This window comes from Podarcis cretensis (assembly GCF_951804945.1).
Source record: "Podarcis cretensis genome assembly, chromosome: 2".
NCBI classification, from domain to species: Eukaryota; Metazoa; Chordata; class Lepidosauria; order Squamata; family Lacertidae; genus Podarcis; species Podarcis cretensis.
In genome coordinates, this window is record NC_137171.1 from 103,545,818 (window position 1) to 103,567,617 (window position 21,800).

At 38.4% G+C, this 21,800-nt stretch overlaps 1 protein-coding gene and 1 long non-coding RNA gene across 5 annotated transcripts in view; one reads left to right on the forward strand and one right to left on the reverse strand.

Annotated features, from left to right (window-relative positions):
• LOC307209150 overlaps positions 1-21,800 on the forward strand; it is a 35,545-nt gene that overhangs the window by 13,459 nt on the left and 286 nt on the right. The window contains exon 3 of the long non-coding RNA XR_013835347.1: positions 20,776-20,926. This is a non-coding gene — a long non-coding RNA (uncharacterized lncRNA). The remainder of the gene's footprint in view (positions 1-20,775; positions 20,927-21,800) is intronic.
• PTPRG (protein tyrosine phosphatase receptor type G) overlaps positions 800-21,800 on the reverse strand; it is a 559,059-nt gene continuing 538,058 nt past the window's right edge. For all 4 annotated transcript variants that reach the window (XM_079957946.1, XM_079957945.1, XM_079957948.1 and 1 more), the window contains exons 22-29: positions 20,735-20,881; positions 18,526-18,619; positions 16,700-16,776; positions 15,583-15,711; positions 13,615-13,761; positions 11,225-11,367; positions 8,641-8,776; positions 800-7,302 (exon numbers count right to left, since the gene is read on the reverse strand). In XM_079957946.1, coding sequence (XP_079814072.1) covers positions 7,156-7,302; positions 8,641-8,776; positions 11,225-11,367; positions 13,615-13,761; positions 15,583-15,711; positions 16,700-16,776; positions 18,526-18,619; positions 20,735-20,881 — 1,020 coding nt within the window. In that variant the 3' untranslated portion in view covers positions 800-7,155. The remainder of the gene's footprint in view (positions 7,303-8,640; positions 8,777-11,224; positions 11,368-13,614; positions 13,762-15,582; positions 15,712-16,699; positions 16,777-18,525; positions 18,620-20,734; positions 20,882-21,800) is intronic.

Sequence of the window (21,800 nt, forward strand, 5' to 3'; positions counted from 1 at the left end):
CAAGCATTAAATCATCCACACAGTCTCCCATTCATTCATTCATTCATTCTATTCTGTTCTGTTCATTCTCTCTCTTCAGCCTTGGTGGGGAGGGGGGAACCTGAAAGAAAGTGAAGGGCTGTGGATTGCCCATCAGTGTTCCAAACACTTCTGTATGCCCAGGTAATATACTTGCACCCGATAGATATAAAAAAGGCTTTGTGAGAAAGCGGCTTTGTCTAGGTATGCCAGTCGATGTTCTGAACAAAGCTAAGCTCTCAAATGTCCAAAGGATGTACCCCTATTCCTCATTCCATGGTGCAGCAGTTTAATTGCAACAGGGACTGCAGAGCTGAGCTTTTTTAGTATCTTTCTCTTCAAATGTAAAGGCTCAAATAAGCCTTATTAAATAAATGGTTCTGTTCAACTCATACCCTAAAATAGCAGATGAGATACATATCCTAGTCTGCTTCACAAAGCAGGAAGGATGCTGTATCCTCATCTTTCCAGCCTGTGAATTATGGATGGAGGTCACATCAGGGTGCCTTTTATCAGTATTCAATGTGATCTTGTTTATTTTAAAAGGTATACCCCACCACTCTATCCAACAACAGGCTCTTGTGACTGATGTATAGAGTCTGTGACCATACTGTGGTCTATCTCCATGCAGGTTTCTCTCTCTTTCAGGTTGCATTTGGACAAAAGCCTGTTTCAATTTACATGTAGGGTTGGATTGAGCATTAGAGTAGGTGCACTGAAGGGGCATAGGTTAGCCATGATGTACATTAATATAGTGAAAATATCAACCAACTATTGTAAATACATCAAAAACCATACTTTATTTTATGTATAGCAATACAATTTACATATTAAATAACACTATAATAGAATGATTTGATATACTTTTAAAACATAACAAAAAGGAAATTCTTCAAGTTACAAAAAGGAAGAACAGAAAACAAAAAAATTAATAACTCCCCCCAAACCAAACACCACATTTCCCCAATGGGTCAATGAGACAAACTTATCCAGTGACTGGTTAAGTCTAATTCCTATTGCACACACTGACAATGGAATTTAAAGAAAATCCAGCATCAACAATCACTGTCCCAAAGAAATAACATGTGTTGAATTCTTTTTGGAATGTGATGGCATTTCACTACTTCAATACACATAAAGTATGTATTCACATATCCACCACAAAAGGAAAAAAAACCATGAAGAAGTTGAAACTAGAAAAAAATTAGCTTTATATGAAAATATAAAATTCTATGATTATATACCATAGATACAAAGTTCCCAGAAGATGCTTATTCAAGCAACAAAATATTTACAGTTTTAATGATTTCTGCTATTTAAAAATGAAGAAAATGAAAATAATGGATAGAGATGAATACTTAGTTCTTTAGAAACAATGGCTGCTTGCTAGTTTCAAAGGTTCTAACAAAAGAAAGAAAGGTCACTACCCCAAATGTTGGAGAGTTGTGACATTTTATAAAATTGACTATCTCCTCTTTTGGAGACATGTTTATTCTTAAAACTCAAGACATTTTTCTTGAAATTAATTATCCTCTGTAGAAAAGGCTTCCCTTTGCAAATATCTAACAAAAATACTAAAAACAGTTGAACAGCTAAGACAATGTCGAGGCCAAGTCTTTTCATTAGTTTCTCTGTGTACTCTCCCTGTTTGTTTTGCATGCCTTCCCCATACAGATAAGCAAAGCTAATGTAGTATGCATTACTTATAATGACAATCAAGAGAGAAAGCTCAAGAATTGACATGTAAGGATGGAGAATTACATCTCAAAAAGAAAAGAAATGCAGTGGATAAGTAATGAGGCATTCCCCCTTCATATAAAATTCACTGGCACTATTTGAACATAACCATGTATCACAGGAGAGGGTGGCAGAAGAGAATGAATTTGAGAGAATCTCTGCTAAGTCATTAACAGTGCAATCCTATACACACATTACCTGGAACTAAGCCCCATTGAACACAATGGGATTGACTTCCAACCAAACATGCATACAATTGCCCTGCAACGCAACTATACTTTCCTTATTTCTTCTTCTTCAATTTTTCCATTATTTTTGCTAATATTTAGTATTATGTTTCTTTGGTAAAATTGATATCTCTACTTTAAAATACAATAGCAGTTTACAAGAAATCATACTTATAACAAGGTCATTGTGCTATGTCATTAAAAAGGGATAGCATTTTGGTAGCGTTCCAATGAATCTTTCAATTAAAACCTTGCTCATCTGATTGCAACTCCACTAGCTCTACAATGGACCCCAAAAGTCTGTATTCCTTACACAGAGGTGTGCATATGTGCCTACATGCACCCACATCTTTTGCCTCCTGATAGTTTGCATTCAGAGTTTGATCAGACACACTGAAATGCTAAAGGATAATTTGTTTCAAAATAAAAGTTTTGGTTTACCTCCTGCACTGTTCATGTGTGATGAACTTAATCTATACAAAGTGACTTTTCATATCAACTATCATACTCAAGAAGTACAAAGCAAAGCATGTATTTGCAGTACTAAGGCTGTAGACTGGGAATGCCAATGGTGCTACCCTTCCTTTAGATGAGGGTTTGATACATAAATACGCATTGATTTTCAATGGCCCAAACATATGAGGCAATTTGTTTCAGAGTATCCATATTACAATCCCATGTTCTCTTTGTTTTCAGACCACATTAGCAAAGACAGGTTATACAAGCATCAGTCTTTTACAAGTGCATTTCTTTCAAAATGCTAATATTGAAAATGACTAATGTTTATAAATTAATCAAAAGTCAGGTATCATCAGAGGGATATCCTCCCCTCAACAATGAAGTATAGTCAATGTGAGTCTAACAGAAAAGACCAATGGCAGTATTTCATTAGACTGCTGAGCCCACTGATCTGTTATTATAAATTCAGAGCTTACACTGATAAGCAATACTACAAATATTCCTTGGATAAACAGATGCAAGACCCATCGCCTTAAGCTGGGTAGAAAGGCAGAACATAAATAGGACACAAATGACTAACTTGTTCCAAATAATTCACTGGGATGTAAGTCCTGATTAAGGGCCAAACTACTGAATTAATTGCAGTAATACAAATACTGTGCACATTTTTGTTGCAGCCAATGAGAAGAGTAAATAACGTCTAAACCTGGGAGGGGTTGATGGGAATGGAGAGTTTAACTCCCTCCCTCCCATGGTTCTGACAAAAATTAACTTCTCATAAACTGCTGCGCCAACTGCTGCTCATATGACTTTGGCAGGGAGAGAAAAAGTTGAATTCCTCCTTCCCACCCCATAAGGTCTGACGGCTGCTTAGGTTTCTCCTTGGTTGTTGGTATTTGCATAATAAAAACAATATGTCGATTGCATTCATGCAATCAGTGTCACATCTAGTGTGGCCCAAGCGTCCTCTGAGTTGGGGCTCATGTCAATAGGATTGTTTCAGAACAAAATGAGAGCTGCAAACTCAAAATTGCAGCTTTTCATTTCACAGCAAATTTACACTTTGTAACTTGAACTTCACATGAAACATCAAACCCTTCTCCCCAAACGTATCTTGTTATCCCCCTCTTTACCTGCTGACTGCAGCATTAAGAATACACCCTGATTCCCATGTGAACTAATTAAAACAAAGCAATTGATCATTAAATCGAGTTATACACCTGTGGACAAAATCCTGTAAATATTAAAGAAGAGCTGGAATTCACATGGAATTGGCTTTGCAAACAATCCAACTTCAGCTATACTGGTCTAATTTTGTCTTAAAATCCACTCTGAAAAACACACTTGTACAACTTGGTACACATTTTAAGGAACTGGCTTAAGTGCTGCCAGGCAGTTTTGCCAAAACACATTCATTTCCCTCTGTAGTATCTCCTCCACAAATTCAGACTCAAATGAAAAGCTACTAACAAATCCAACTAAACCTGGGGGGTGGGAAACATACACACCACACACCTCTTACTTTTTGAACCAGTCATTTCTTGCCACAAAATTTTGGATGTGAAGTGATCAAAGTTCGTCTCATGCTCAAAAGTTGTAATTTCCTGAAGCAGTGCCCATTGCCAGCAATGGAAGCACTGCAGTCCCTGATGCCAATGCAAGCAGTGTGCCTCTTGGTCAAAGCAGAAGCAGTACAGATGGTGTAACTTGAAATGGGTTTTTAAAGTGAAGTGCAGCTTCTGGATAGTCTTAAATCTACACAATGCTGTGGAACACTTAGGCCCCTCTCTGGTGAGCTTCACTTAATGTAGTTTATTTACTGCGGAACCTGGAGTCCTTTTCCAGCAGCTCTAGAGTGCATGGATGGTTCTGATATGTGCATGGAGCTCAGTGCGAGAGGGTGCTGCCTCATCCATCTCCATAACAGAGGAGGCTCCTCAATGCAATTACCACCAGGATCTTGTTGTGGTTTTGGACCCTACTTTCTCTAATGCCACATTAATAATTTCAATTGCAAATTTAAAATGGGCAGCAACATGTGAGAGGCACTTAATTGTGTGTTTACAAACAGCAGCTTCATGGATGAATTTCGGAGCAGTTGCATCGCTGGATAGTTTCTCCTGCTTTGCTGGACATTTATTTTCACACCCTTTTAGGAGGCCTTTACATTTTAGGAGACAATATTATAAAGAAATAGGCATTTGTTTAAGCATATGATACTTGAATTAGTTTGCTATCAGAGTAGGAGACAAATACACATGCATCAACTTGTGTCAATAAAAACCACTTCAAACTCTTCTACTTAAGGGTTAAGGTCATCCAGATTATTTTAAGTTTAGTGGTAAAGTGTTTTGAATGTGTAGCTGGCACAGACTAGATTTCTCTCTTTTCTATGGATGAAGAAATCTATGAAACAATAGGACATTCTGTCAACATTATAAGCTGTTTCCTAAATGTTTGTACGTTTTACTTTGAATAAATATTTAATGCCCTAATTTACTTTCCCATACATTTGGAGAGAAAACGCTGGAAATCATCATCCAAAGAAAGAAGTGGTTTTGCCCTGCAGTATTGAGGCACCAGTATTAGCCTGGCTGTACATTGCAAATACCAAATATTTGCATAGCAACTCTTACATTTGTAGTAGTGACTGTTGCATGCAAATAATTACCTAAAGCTACAATCCTATATGCATACCAAGGAGTAAGTCCCATTAGACTCAGTGGGGCTCAGTTTTGGCTATATATATATAGAATTGGTGCCTTTTGGGTCCTACCAAATGTTAGAATTTTCAGTGGCTTTTTAAATAGTGGAGCTGCTAAAGGTTGTGCTATGAACCCCTAGCACACAGTGAATTCTCACCAAGGTAGCCTGGGGGATTATTCAATTTACCATCTTAACGACAAGTAGACCAGTGTCTCTGTTGGCTTACCCTGGATTCCCTCATACATACACACAGCCACTTCTCCCCTTGACAGCTAGTGCAGATATAACTGGCAGGAACCTGTTTTTACATGTAGGCACATTCTTCTCACTATTTTGAATTGGAGGCATAGTAAAGTAAATTCAGACAAGAAGGGATCATTTTAAACAAACTAATTCAAGGACAAACCAAGAGCACAAGAGCACAATAAAGTAATTTGGGTAGCTATAACGTAAGCTATGCATTTTAGCCATTAAAACCAGTTTGCCAATTATACTGAATTTTGTACTGGCAAGGTCCGCTCTGTAATTTTCCTCCTGTGGGCATTCGCTGCTTATTTACAATGACCACAGATGGTATGGGCCATGTAACCAAGCACCTCATCAGAATTTAATTCATTTCCCCAATCTTACAATGTAGATAAAAAGCAGTGCAAGGGGACCATCCATGCTTAAATGAGCTGCACAGAAAAGTGGTTTGGAAAGCAGAGCAGTTTTAAGTTATTCAAAACAGAGGCTTAAATGTAAAGCTAATGAGTGGAAATGGGTTTTCTTAAGTTGGAAATAGATTAAGTGGCTGCCTGAAGTAATAGGGACAGTGTAGTATAATGTATAATATATAGGAATGGATCAATGAACTAAGGAGATGTATGCTAAATAATTAATTGGTTCAAAAAAAAAAAAGGAGGAAGAGTGTAATCTTATAGGTAGTTTTTTTTTATTAGATCGTTTCACCAGTAATATGGATCAGTACGTTTTAGCAGTAAAGTATGAAAATTACACACCTGTAAAAACGGCATCTAACAGCTATGAAATTAAGAAATTCCTTTTGCCATCCTGCAACATATTGTCAAGATAGAAATCCTGTTCCAGAAGAATGAAGGAAATATATGTTTAAAATGGTGAATACTAATTGGGAAATTGTGACCTAAATGCTTTTGGAATAAAATAATCTGGTAGTATATTGTTGATTACTAAATTGTCTGTGGTGGCAATATGATCAAAAAAATTTCCCATACTGAAATGCCATTGTGAAAATCTGGGGAATCAGTGAAGTTGTAAAACCAAAGACTGAGGTCAAAACTCAAGATCTGAGTCACTCAGTGTTTCAGAAATGTAATTTAGTATGTGACATGGAAAGCAGTTCCTAGGCTTCCATGCAGCCGAGAGGAGCAATTCAAACAATGCAGACCAGCTATTCAACCTCTGAATGCTACTGCACTTCAGTGTAGCTAGTGATCACCACACCACTTTGTCAAACAAGAAGAAAAAACACTCATCCATGTTACTGGAATACAGAAGACCTATAATGATTACCAAAGTTATATGAAAATTAATAAACATTGGAGTATGTTTAGAGTACAGCACTGTTCTTGTAAAACAAAAAGAACCCTTCTGGTCTAGCATTCAAGACTTTAGAGTCAAGGCTCAAAGTAATTAACAAAACTTCATGGCATTTCAACTAAAAAGTAGCATGTTTGTTGTCATGGAATGTCACATCAGGGTTTGTTTGCTTGCTTGTTTTTGTATTACAACTTTATAGGCAGTTAACACTGATCATATAGTGCAAACTAGATAAAATTGCGTTTCACTGTGTGAAATAAACAAGAGGTGCAAATGCTCAGTAGGATACCATTAAGACATAAAATGGCAAAAATAAATATCAAAACTTTTATCAGTGTAAAAAAGTAATTGGGTTATTGTATAACCTAGAGTCTGGCAAAAAAGGCCTCAAAAAAGTTTACTCAGTCTTCAGAAATTCCACAAATTAAGTGCCTTTTCAATATTCCAATTAGACAAGAGATTCCATGCTTTCTGCAGGATCTGATTCGTCGTTGGCCATAACAGCACCATTTTTGTCCAGTGCCATGGGGCCATTTCCGTTTTCCTTAGTGCTGACCAGGCTTAGCATTGCTTTGTAAAGAAATTGGTACTGCTCCTGGAATGGAAAGATCAGAACATTTAAAACAACCTAACATTCAAGGAAGTAAAATGTTCAGCTTGCGTTTTCAGTATTGCTTGCTGTGCCCTAGCCTGACACCTTTAATCTTGTAGCTCTCCCATACTCTGATAACCCACAATATAAACATTGTTACCAAGTTGCATTAGAAAATAATCCCAAAGCCAGGTACAGTACCAATGAAACAAAATTAAATTATGCGGCCAATTTGTTGAATAATTACAAAGTTGAGAGAACATACACAAATAACTATTTACGAAGGGCAGTGACACAGATTCAACCAAAAGACTTGCCTCTTCAATCAATTTTGTTGGTTGTGTGTTATAGCTGGACCCCCGCCCAATTATTGCAATAGATTCACTCTCATCTTTTTTTCAGTCACCTCTCACAAACTACATCTTCAATAAAGCAGTGTTTCCCAACCTTGTGCCTCCAGCTGTTTTTGAACTACAACTCCCATCATCCCTGACTAGCAAGACCAGTGGCAAGGGATGATGGAAATTGTAGTCCAAAAACAGCTGGAGGCACAAGGTTGGGAAACACTGCAATAAAGGTTTGTTTACTCGCCTTCTTTTAATATTACGTGCACCTCCTTTCTGTTCTGATCTAGTCTAAAGAGTTAGGGCATACAAGTCCTGTGTTTCCTGTGAAGCCTACAGGCACAATACAGGGATGGAAACATCTCTAATTTAACAGATGTTCATCTGGGACCAAAGCAGAGCACTGCCACTCATTCATCCTAACCCTTATCTGAGCATGCAAGTCTGAACACTGTGTAGCGTACTTAACGACTACGTATTAGAAACGAAAATGTTTTGAAGTAAATAAAGGAGCATAGGGACAGAGGTTGGTGGGGAAGCCGGGAGGGAAAAGAGGGCATAAGGTACTTCATTGTTTTGTTGTAATATTGTGAAAACTGTAATGAACTATAGTCTAAAAACCCCAAACCCTGCAGGAATATAACAAGTTATAAAGTAGCTGAATGGTAGCGCTGACTCCATGGATATTCTCCATCCTGGAACAAACTCTGTTTGTTGGATCTAAGAAGGAAAGGGAATTCTGACCCTCGATAAATAAAGGTCAGGGCCTAAGATGGTGCTTATTGCTGCACTGTGGTTTTTAGTTGTGCAGGATATCTGGCAGCAAAACTGGTGGAGACACTATGAATATATGTGGAAGAGGAGTCTTTTAGCCATCTGACTTCACGGGCACAGGGGCATGGGACAGTATGCAAAACATGTGCATAGATTTTAATTGGACATTTCCCTGTTTAGAAACTACCCTGTAAACAACTTTATCTCCTTTTTAAAGACTTACAATGTCTGTAAATACTCCAGGCCTCATCAGATTGATCATCTTTGCCACCTGGAAAACGTCAACAGCATTTTCATTCTCCAGCTGCTGGGACAGAGTGGTAAGGGCACATAATGTTCCAGCCGCCACTGCTCCATACCTGCAAACCCACAGAACAGTTGCGTTCAGATGCTCATAGGTGAATCATAAAGCCCCCTGTCAAGCAGCAATGAAAATCTGATGTCTGTGTATCAGCTTTAGTTTTCTTTGAATTGCACCTATAATCTCTGCCAGATAGGTGTACCTATACTTGGGATTAGTTTGCTGTTGTATTAATGAATAAAATAAGTGATGATGTGGTTGAGTGCACAGAAGGAAAATTTTCATTTTCAGCTACATTTCCTCAGAATGCAGTTAAAAGTGGAACATATATTATGTATGAAGGCATAAAAATAAAAATCAGTGAATATAACAAATAACCCAAAAAGCAATTTACAAAAGAAATGACTCAGCACTGTTAGAAACAGAGGTTTGATATTTTTTGTCTCATGAAATGCCCAGATCAATAACTCTCTTAATTTTGAATATTGCAAGAGCAGCAAAAGTATTCAGAATCTAGGTGAGCATTAAAACTAGCAATGACTTAATATTGTTTTGGCTAAAGCATCTGTATTTTATAATGCACTTTAGCAAGAAGATGTGAAAGAAAAGTCATATATAGAGCCCTTAATTGTTCTTTTCAGACCCATCTGTGCATGATGATAATACACCACATATCCAGCTACCATTTCCTAAGGAGAGGAACAAAGATAACTAAGTAAGAAAGTATGTAAAAGACAGGTGATTGTTGTGTTGGGCTGGGTAGCTTCCTGACTTAATGTCTCTTCCACACATTTTGTTCTGATTTGGAGAATGAACCCAAGGTACACGGAGAAAGCACTTGATTTTTCAGTAATTTGCTTAGTAGGCCAGGATGTCATGGTCTCCAGAAGGACCTTTGACCTATCTCAATATCTAGTCCTACACATTCTGCAGGACACAATCTTGGTGGTTGCTTGGCAGTAAAAAAGTGTTCTGTGTAAGGGTGCAGGGTTGAAATAACACCACTGGCATGGACAAGTCACTGGCTGAAAAGGTCTTGGGGAGGCTACTATGATGTAGTACCGTTGGTGAGTAATTGTTCCTGATGGACTCCTGAGTGTTCTAGGGGATTCTCCTACCAATATGGCTCTTGAATCTGGCTGACCTCCAGAATAGGAAATGCCATTAGCATTGACACAATCACTCCCAAGCATCCTGTCTCAGGGGTAGAATTCAGGCTCATTGGTTTTCTGAAAAACCTAGGGTGATGTAATGACTGGCTGGGTAGCCAGAGTGACAGTGGAAAATACTCAAGATGTATTTAACCAAACCAATTATTGTAATTTTGTGTGTTGTATACTGTCTTGCTCTATTTTTTAATGAACGTGTGGTCTATAAAAATGTGTTGAAATTCATTCCAAGACCTATTCTATGGTGATGATGGCACCGAAGAAATTATACTTCTTAATCACCAGTGCACTGACACGGGTCAGTCAGTGGAGCTGTTCCAAGTGATGAAGAGATGGTTGCATGTTAGTCCACAAGTTAGCAAGGAGGAACCCTTGGCAGCCTGCTGTGACCACTTTGCAAAACACTTTGCTGATGAATTCACTTGCATGCATTCCAGCTTAAACTCTGCACTGGAAGTGGGAATCTATGGCTTTGTTTGAGGTTACTGCTTGTACGGTTTCGAAGGATAAATTTTAGCTTGTTCAGCCTGAGGCCAACCGCTTGCATTTTGGTCCGTGTCCATTGCGGCCGATTAAGAATGCCAGATGGGAGGCTGGCCAAGTGGGTGGTTGGAACTCTGAATTCTTCCTTGAATGATAAATTAGTTGTGAGACCTTTATTGAAAAGCTTTCTCCGCAATGGTGGAAACTCAAACCCAAGCTTTCTTGGACAAGACTCTTATTATTTAGATCCTTTCTGATCTGGGTTGAAGCCCAGCTTGAGGACAGAAATGGCTTTGATTGCCTTGGTGGATGAATTACTGGCTTCCAATTCTTTTAAAGGCCCAATCTAAGATCCTGAAATGGCTTGGGACCTGGATATTTAAAGGAAGGTCTATTTCTGCATGAACCTGCTAGTCAATCTCCATCAACTTCCAAAGCCCTCCTCTGCAAGGTGAATTTTTTTGGGGAAGGGTAGGTCCTTTTCACTGGCAGCATCCTAACTGTGAACTAGAGTAGACTGGCCCTTTCTCTGCTGTTTTTTATGTGAGTGATTAAGGTATTTTTGTTCTGTCAGGCTTTTAATGTGTCTTAAATTTTACCTAGTTATAGTTTTGTTTCCCTGTGCTATTTTGGCTTTATATGCTCTTTTTAATTGTGTTACTATTGTTATAAACCATGTTGGAGGCTCTTTTTTAGAGCCAATAGGTAGTACAGACTTGTTTTATAAACAAACAAATAAAATACTGGTGCCCCCCTTTCCACTACTCAGATGAAAGTCTAAATAAGCTTCCATATTTACTGTAATCTTTCTTATCCAATCTATAAAATGAATGTGATTTGATGGATATACATACTCATCGTGAACAATGGTGGGGCCATCTCTTGTTAAGGCCTCTTCCTTGATTACATTGATAAGCTCAAAGGTACTGCTGATTGGGGCATCTGGGTTTGGCCATTTGGGACACTGAAAATGGCGTACTTCCAAAACATAGTCATCCTGAAACGAAAACCAACCCAACAGTTAATCATTTTAATTCCACTTTTATGTTTAAAAATGTACTTCTAACATTCAAATAGATTCACTGATCACCTCTAGCTAAAAAGAAGTTAATCCAGCCTCGGATTGCTATGAGGAAACATGTCTTGTCTCCTGCCCATACAAGCAGGAACTCTCTTTCTGCCAGTGGCATGCAGTAATCTTCATTGTTATTTAAGAACAAAAGAAGTCCTTGCTGAATTAGATCAATGGCCCATCTAGCCCAGAGTCCTGTCCTCAGACTGGCTAACCAGATGCCCGTGGGAAACTTACAACAGCTGCCACACACTGGGCTGACATCTTCATCAAACTATACAATCCAAGGTCTCAGTCCTGGACACTCACCACTAGTCAGACCCCATGGTTGTCTATGTGAAAGATTTTTTTGCACCAACATGCATCACTTTTTATTTGTTTACACTAAATTGCATTTTCCATTCTACTACCAATTCACTCAGTCTAGAGAGGTCATTTTGGAACTCTTCACAATAGTTTTTTGTTTGTTTTAACAACCCTGAACAATTTAGCACCATCAGCAAACTTGACCACTTTACCCTTACCTCTCAATCATTTATGAACAAGTTAAAAAGCACATGTCCCAATATTGATCCTTGCGGGACTGCATTTTCTATGTCTCTCAATTTGGAGAACTGACCATTTATTCCTCCTCTCTGCTTTCTGCTACTTAACCTACAAGAAGACCTCTTCTCTTAATTTATGACAACTAAGCTTATGTGACCATCTTTGGTGAGGAACTCTTGTCTAAAGCTTTTTAAAAGTGCAAGTCTTCTACATCAACCAGATCACATCTATATACTTGCTGACTATCAAATAACTCTAATAGGTTCATGAGTCAGGACTTAACCTGTTAGAAGCCGTACTGACTCTGTTCAGCAATGCTTGTTCTTCTATATGCTTGCTGGGTTTTTTTTATTTGTTAACAGTGCTATGCACCAGTTTTGCCAGGACAGATGTTAAGCTAATTGGCCTGTAATTTCCAGGACACCCCACTCCTGCAATCTCTTTAAAAAAAATGGTGGCTACTTTCCAGTTCTCAGGATATGGAGGCTTATCAGAGGTGGAGGAAAAGTTACATATGTTTGTTAGCAGCTCATGAGGTGGCATGGGTAGGGCATTTTTGCTCTCCTGGCTTCCCAACAGACTGGGTTGTTGGCATGGAGAGGGGAGAAGTGATTTCTGGGGAAGCTGGCCCATTGTGAGTCACATTGTGCCGGCAATCTGATTCTCCTGCTGTCATGCACTGCACTGGGCCAAACTCCCTGCACTCTTACCCTCTTCCTCTCAGTAGATGCCAGCAACCTGCTGTGTTGGAAAGCTTGGAGAGCAACTGTGCCCCACTTGTGGGGCCTTGGCTGCTCCTGCACTGATCATTTCTCATCTGTCTCCATGGTGCTCACTACGGACTTGCAGTGCATATGCTCACAAAAGAGTATAAGAATAAAGAAAAGGCATGATGGGGTCAACTAGCTCCCTGGCATGCCCACTTGCACTTAGAAGTTGCAACTTGCTATATAAAGAATAACTGATCTCCTTACTCAGGAGTAACCTACTTGCAGGTGCCATTTGTTCAGAAATTGCACAGAACATTGCAGAGAAGGTAACACCGCTTAAAAATGAGTGGGGAACCTGCAGCCCGGTTTCAAAACTCTACCCACTTTGGTCCCACGCACTGCTAGGTGTGGCCACCAAGGGAATACAGCCCACAACACAAAAACGTCCCCCCACTCTTGCCTTAAGAGGGAATATTTGCCCCAAACAAAATCTAGATATTGATACCTAATAACCAACTCCATTTGTGAGGCCTGCAAAAGCTGCTTTCAATAGCAGTGATGCATCCAGAGAAATAGCTAATGAACATGTACCCTTAGTACATTCTTCTTAAAAATGAAAATAAAACAAAACCAAGCCCTTGGTGTGATTCCTATCTGAGGAACTTCCACCTTTGGATCAGATAAAAGCTGAAATGTTATGACCTTCTGTGGAAATGGTATACTGAAAACAAAACTGGTATATGACAGGAGAAGACCTCTGGGAAGAAATGAGGGAAACTGATAAGTCCACTATGACCAAACAAAGACATTAAACCAATCCCACTGAAAAGCATGCATATCAATTGTTAACTGACAGCAGCAGTACTCTGAATGCCAAGCAGACTCCAGATTCACCTCTGGAGGATGTTTTATATACCTGGGTAGCCTCAAGGATAAAGTCATGGATGATGATCTGCTCCTCATTAGAGAGGCACAGTCTGTCTTTGCTGATAAGGGTCACAGTAAATGCCTCACAGTTCATGGATTCTTCTCGACTTGGCCAGTACACAAATTCATCCTCTGCCTAAAGACAAAATGAATCAGACCTTTTTTGTATATTTCTTTACTTTCTACATGAGCAAAATTCAAAGAATCAAAACTTGGTTTAATAGGAAGAAATACAAATTGATCTTTCTTTCTTTTTACAAAATGTATCATGTTAAAACAACAGTATGAATATCATAGGGATACTCTGAGCTTCCCAATCAGGGCAAGTTTGATATTTAATTGGTTTCACAGGGAACTGCATATTTTAGAACATTTATAAAATTAAAATTTTATAGAGAGGTACAGATTTCGCAGAAATACAATAACATTTTATAATGTAGTTTTTCATGTCTTAAGGTAAGCACCTGCTTGAAGCCACAAAGGTCATTAGATATTGACATGTTATTTCCTTTATTTGCTATCCATAGAGCCCTTTAGGACTTGATTCAAAGCCTCAAAATTCCCTTTTATAATAGTAACTTCAGGACATACAGAGATACTATATGTGTATAACACACACACACACACACGTACACACACACACACACACACACACACACACACACACACACACTACAGTTGTACTTCATGCTATATATTTTTAAAGTATTGTAAGTTCACAATGAATTTTGAAGAATAAAAATGAATTTTCCTTAAATATTCTGCTTCTATTTAATTTTCAAAATCAGTACATTAAAAACATAACACCACACATATACACACACCCCTAATTCTTAACAGCATTGATCCAGATAACCTGATTCTGGTTTGGGAAATCCAACCAAAACAGAACCTGCTTAGGACAGCACAAACTTAGTTAAGGGCACATAACTGTTAGGGTCTACAGTTTACCCTGAATTCAGTGTAAATACCTTAGAACAGGGGTAGCCAACCTGGTACTCTCCAGATGTTGCGTATGAGAATTTCCATCAGCCATAGACAGAATGGCCAATGGTCAGGAATGATGGAGGTTGCAGTCTACAATATCTGGATGGCACCATGTTGCCTACTCCTGCCTTAGAAGATGACATTGTGTCCCAACCAGTGACGAATGCTGGCAGATAAAGAGCCCTGGAGCAGATGGAAATGTGGGCTCGCTCTCTTGTTCTTCTAATCAGTTTTGGAGTTCATATACCAGAAGCCCACAGTTCCAGGAGAAATACCACCAGAGTCATGGGAAGAATACAGATTCTATTCCTGTGCCATAGTCCACAAATCCATTAGATATTATGGGAAGGTGCAGATAAATTATGACTGCCACTTCACTTCTCACTAAGAACCAGTATGCCAACAACTCACTGTGTGTTTCTGTCTTTCTACACAACCAATCAACTAGGATAACAACTGATTAGGCACCTGCAGTAATTTAATGGAAATGACAACATACTGTTCAGCTGTTTCGTAAGATGCCCGTCTATAGAGGTACACTGCAACAGTAAACAGTAATTTTACATGTTTTGTTGTTCAAGAAGATAAGGACAGGCAGATATTATTTCTCATTAGCATTTGAGAAAGAGAGGTTGATATCCCTGAGGGGTGACTGGTGCAAAAGCGCTAAAGTTTTTCTTTCCTTTTGAAAAAGCTCACTGGATAGACTTTGCCTTCACAGTAGGGCAGCACAGAACTGGGACATTTTGCAGGGATGCTGACAGAACACAACAGGTTTCCTCCCTCCCACTGTCTTCCCCCAACTTCTTTCCCAGGCGTCTTTGGATACTGTGGATTATGGAGCTGTTAAAGGAGACATCAACTATGCTTTGCATTGAAATACAGCCATAATATGTAGTTAAGTGGCCCAGTTCTTGCTCCCTGCTGTGATACATCATTAATATAAAGTGTGTGGAGTTAAATAACTTACAAAGCTCTGGTTATCCGGAAGCATGACAATGATCTGTGCGTTATGATCCCAGATCATTCTCCAGAAATCTTTAGTCGTGTGTGGCAGGGGATGCTGTGTAATGATGAACTCGTTGCTCCGATAGTAACCCTTTTAAAGCAAGAACCAAATGCAGCAGTTACTCAGTGCATAGAATAGTTTGGAAACTTCATGGATGAGAGCAGACAATACAAGTTTATTAGATTGCTAAATTTTCAAAGCTCCCTGCTGTGTTAATTTATCCTAAAACAATACTGGAGAATATATAAACGAAAAATAAACTCTATAAACATGTTTCACTTAACTGAATAGTTTCCACCAGGAATGGCAACCCACTGAGTGTAGAAGACCACAGTGGAAAAAACTAAGATGAGCTGCAACTAATATTTGTTTACCCTAATTAAAAATAATGGATTCAGCACAGTTATTAGATATATTGCCTTCCTTCTGTGATGCCACTTGTTCTAGTTTCTGGTACAGCAAATGTCACTTCAGATGTTTTAAAAAAAATCCTCCAGTAGAATGACATTGCCAATGACAAAATATGCAAATGACACACAATATGCAACTATGAAGAATATGACTGGCCAATGTAGGGCATGGCCCATCCCTCCTGCACAGCAGCTCACAGAGCAGTGCAAGAAACCAGGATCTCCACAGGACTGAATGAGCCTTTTAACTACACCATAGTCCTTGGCTGGGACATATATCCATTGCAGCATGCTGGTTATTACCTGGAATGGGAGATGTGCTGGGCTCCTCTCATTCTACATAATAGCTGGCATGCTTTAGCGAACATCTGCCCAGTCAAGGGCTGGCAAGGGAATCAGTTAGAAGACTCAATTGAAGCTCTGTGGTGATCTCATTCCATGAGCTGTGCATGCAGGAGAGGATGAATTGTGTCCCTAATTCCCTAAGTTATAAAAAATGATTTTCTTTTCATTCTAAGCAGCACTGTATAACGTTTGTTGCACACAGTGGCTGTTCTTTGAAAAAAAGAATCACCTCATTGAAAAAGGAAACACAAGAGCTATTTGCAACAATAGATAAAACCAACTGAACAATTTTATATTCGGTTACTTTCTGTTGATTTTCTTACCATAATATAAGAGGCATTAATGTAATCAGTTCCTTTCATGCCAGGTAATGGTGCCAGTCCCACCCTTGCTCGTTCAGCTGTAAACAAACAAATGAACAGACGAAAAGCCCATATCAAACAAAACTCACAATCTTAGCACAGCTATCATAACACAACTTCTATTTCTCCCAGGGCCAGACCCAGTATCATAAAATTTGCTGAGCTCATGCAGGAGATAAAGCTATAAAAATGATAAAATGAAATGTTTGCACAAGGATATAATTTCAGCAATAAAATTTTACTACTTTCTGCTATCCCCAGATGCCAAATAATAGTTAATAGCGAATTCCCTCTCCACTATGAAATTCACCTAGGGCCTTGGGCCAGATACTCCCAGCCTAATTTACATCACAAGTTTGTTGTGAGGATAAATAGAGTCAGGACTATGTGCCTTGAGCTCCTTGGAGAAAGGGCAGAGGATGAAAATGTAATAAATGAAATAAAGATTTGATGATGATCAGATCATTTATGGGCAACTGCACACAACAACATTTGATTTATTTTTGCTGCTCTCATCCCTTCCCAAAAGTAGCGACAGCAACAGCCACTTCCCTAACTTCAGGGCAAGTCAGCAGCTATCCTCTGAGAACCACATTAATTGAAGTTAACTACCACAAAATGCACACACACAGCAGTGGATTTATCTAGACCAGCATGTCCAAAGTCTGTTTCGAGGGCTTAATCCAGCCCGCTGGTCGGTTTAATCCAGCCCTGTAACAGTTTATTTCCTGGGGTAAAATCCTAAAAAAATCTCATCAATTCTAAATTCAACCCTAAAAAATGCTCATGAATTTCTTTGGGGTAAAATCCTAAAAAAAGGTCAACAACTATGGTTGGCCCTCCACTTCATCAAATCTGGCCCTCTTTGAAAAAGGTTTGGATACCAATGACTGCAGAGGTAGCCATGCTTAGCAATTCTTTTGAGGCATGAGCATAAAAAAATTCAGCAAAGCAGATAAGCAAAAATACTTGGATTTCAGCTGCTTTAGGCCACTGGTGTCAATGACCCCAGATCAGTTTTGCCTCCCAGCCACTGAAGCGCTTCTAAGGATCAACTTAATATTTCAGATGTAATATTTTTATTGTAGGACTGACACGGACAAATCATCCTTAATGATGCATACCCCATTTACTTATTTAGATTTATTCACCCATTGGCATGAAGAATTGGGGTGAATCACAACACTTTGAAAACCAATGCCATAAATATTTGGGACCTGCAACAAAAAGTTGCAGCGTGCAGACCTCCTGTTCAGTGTCCCAGCCAGCCATGCTCTCCCTCACAATACTCTGTTCCATTCCCATGCCTACCTCGTTTTTCATCTTCCCACCAACAAACAGCATTATATGGCTATTGAGCATGGGCAGAATGCATTGAGCTGATCGCAGGGGGCGGGGGGAGAGTCTTTTCCCTTAGGATTTTTTCTTCCCTAAAATTATTTTGCACTTCAGAAAGTGCTGATAATTGAATTTCTGCAGGAAAAGACAACTGAAAATTCCTGGAAGCTGTATTAAGTTCCCTGAAAATATCTGAAAATACTTCATCACTATATTAAACTCTTATACTTTCACTTGGTTCAAAACTTATTTGTATTTATGCCTTGGAATGCATTAACATGCACCCAGCATCAGGAGCCACAAATCAGATTTATATTTAAAAAGAACTCTGACCCAATAGCACAAAACAATCCAATTGAGGGCCCACATCACTTCATGCAAACACAATTCAGAATTTAGCACAAGGAAATTATTCAGCACAACAATCAGACTTTAAGATGTGATCTTACATGGCACAACTGATGAGTTCCTATTCTTTTCTTTGTTGCAGTCCTTCTGAGCACTGAAGCACTCCACATACTTAGCATTGCATTGCATAACCAGCTAAAAAAAATAAGCAAGAATGATTAAGTCCTTTGCAGTTCTTTCTCTTTCTCACACACACAAATATTATTTCTGGAAAAAAGTGCATCTCTGGAAGACTAAACTAAAATATGTTAAAAGCATTCAGAATGCCTAGATAACTGAACTTTCTGCCTAAAGAAAGGTACTTATACAAACACATGTCGGGTTCTCAAGTTTGTATAGGTCTCATTTATATCATGCAGGGTAAATGGTTTGACAATGGTTTGACAATGTCGATTTGAGTTCTGCTGAAGACATATTGCAAAGCCCCAAAGATATATGTAGGTCAGAACAGGTCTCAGGAAACAAAAAAGCTCTCTCTGTTCTTTTATAAAACATCAAAACAAGACTACGCCTAAGGATTTTTTCCTCCTTGCTGCTATTGTGAACCTGAATGCTGCAGCTGAGATCAGTTATTCCTGGGCTTGCCTATTTTGCCTGCCAAGTTGACTGTGATACTTTCATGGTAAAAAGTGAGCTTACTGTGACTGCTTCTCAAGATACTTCACAGACAAAATCTTCACATATTTTGGACACCACAGTTAGTGATGTTAAATTCTCAAGAATAATCTTTTGGAGAATATTCTGGAGAATATTCTGGAGAATATTCTTGACTAAGTATTGAGAGTATTAGAGAATTTTCATTTAAAATAGAATATTCATTTTAATGCATTGAAAATGATATAATTTAATGCATTCAGAATGATATAATTTGTTAATACACATGTTTATTAATGGGTAAACTTGTTCAGATGGCAACCAAAAATTGTACAGATACTTTTATTCAATGGGGCAATAACGTGAATTTACATTCTTTGATTTTTTTGCACCAAACTTGAAATAGAAAATTCAACGTGAATGACTCACCACTAACCGTATATTTAGTAAAGGAACCACAGTGAAAATATATAAGCACAAGCATACTTGTCACTTGCAAGTATCAAATAAAAAAGTAAAACATGTTTTATAGTTAAAGTTAAATCATTCTAAGGTGATGGCACTAGTAATTGTCATGCTAAGGTTTGGTATAAGAAAACTCAGTAGTTAAATCATATTTTATTCTTCCATTAAAACATGTACATGTTACAGGACATGTCAAAAAATACAATTGGTATGTTAAGGTTTGATTCAAGTAAATTCAGTAATAGTCTATCTTGTGCTCCTAATAGCTCTAACACTTAATAACTGTTTTGGTGACTAAAACACAGCTTGATAAACATAACTATATGTGTACATATAAAAAAGAAGCCATTGACATTAAATATATTATCATTATATGATAATATAATGTCAATCTCTGGTAAATGGCACCTTATACCATTGAATGTGGAGAATATTCTCCAGAGAATTTTCTAGCAGAGAATATTCTCACCTCACATCACTAGCCACAGTTAATGCAGGTTAATAAGTGTACACTTGGGTCCTACTTGCTCTACTTTTTATGGATAGTTTTTCACTTGTGTCACTGAAGATGTGGACAAGATCAAGGTGTTACTTTTAGTACAGAGAGCCCTTAACAGCTTGAGACCAGTTTACTTGTGAGATCGCCTTATGTTACATGTGCGCTCTCAATCGCTTCAATCTGCAGAATAGGCACCATTACAGATGACACACAATACTCATACCACAGTTGTCACAAATCAATCTTTCAGTGTGGCGGCACCTGTACTTTGAAATTCTCTGCCTATTGACACCAGGAAGGTGCTTTTGCTGTACACCTTTTGTCATTTGTTTAAAACATGTTTGTTTAGCTAAGCCTATAAAGGCACATAGATGCTGATGTGTTTTAGATATATGTTTTAAATGTGTTTAAAATTCCACCCAGTCTGTAATATTTCATTCTTAGGAAAGGTGTTTGAGGGTGCAATGGTGATAAACCTGCAGGATCTTTTCAATGACACAGATTATCATGATCCATTTCAGTCCTACTTTAGGCAAGATTACACATTAAGACAACTTCAGAGGTGTAACCAAAAGCCTTTTCATCAGACCATTCCTCCCACCCATCCGCACTGATAAAGTACAGTTTTGGTCTGATCACTTTATCCCCCTAGTAAAGGCAGCAGGGCTGAACAAGCTAAGAATGAAGTTTACCTTGAACTGTTTCTCTAGCCGAGTCTTTCCTCCAATTCCAGGTATGAGAATGTTGTTAACATAGCTATGTAGCTGGTTAGCTGAAACTTCAGTCTCTTTCCCAAGAATGGCTTCCAACAAGGCATCATGAATAAAAACATACTGCTCCTAGAATGGCAGGAAGCAAATAAAGAATGAAGAAGCAAGCCCATAGTGGAGCATAGCTTCTTTAAAGGCAACTATTATATTTTCAACAATCCGACTGTGTGAAAAGCACTAGTTCATCTCCGAGTGAGGTTTGTAAATCTCTAGCTCTCAGAAGGGCCTTCTTAGTGCTGGCTTCCTGACTTTGGAATGCCTTCCCCTCTTTTTGACACCAATTTTGGTTGGTTTTGGTGCCAGCTGAAAGCTTGCCTCTTTAGCCAGATGTATTAGGACACGGATTTTTTGAGTAAGGTGTAGAGGTTATACTGATGGATTTTTTAATATTTCCAATTGTTCAAATTGGAACTGTTGCATTGCTAGTTTGATTTTATGTTCAGTGTACCCCAACCTGGACCACTTGCTTAATGAAGGGCAAGTTAAAAATGAACCAACTAAATAAAAATACTGCTTAGATAACTTTTCAGATTTCCCCCATAGTTATCTCTGCTTGCTTTTTTTTTCTCTTTTGCAGCTTGTTGTTCTTTTGCTTGGTTTTTTTTTTGGTATTGAATTTCCCTTTTCTTCCTGTACGCCTCAGTTCCCTTCTTTTTCTAAGACTATTTTCTCCTTTACTTTTACAAAAAAGGGAAGCGGTGGTGGTTGTGAGACTTGCATCAACTTTAATCAATTGCTGTTCACCTTTATGAAAGTCCCCTGTGTTATAAAATATACATTACCTTGGCATACTAAATGCCTTGTGGATACTAAAGACTGTAAGCTTTGGGGTCTAGTATTTTGAAAATTCTCTGTGAAGTGCTTGGTTTATTTTAAAAGTGACACAATTGCTGAATAATAATACGACAACTACATGCATTTGCAAACTGAATTCATAGAAAAACTTAAGAAATGCAGTATGTAACCTATGGAGATATTTCAGTGGAAA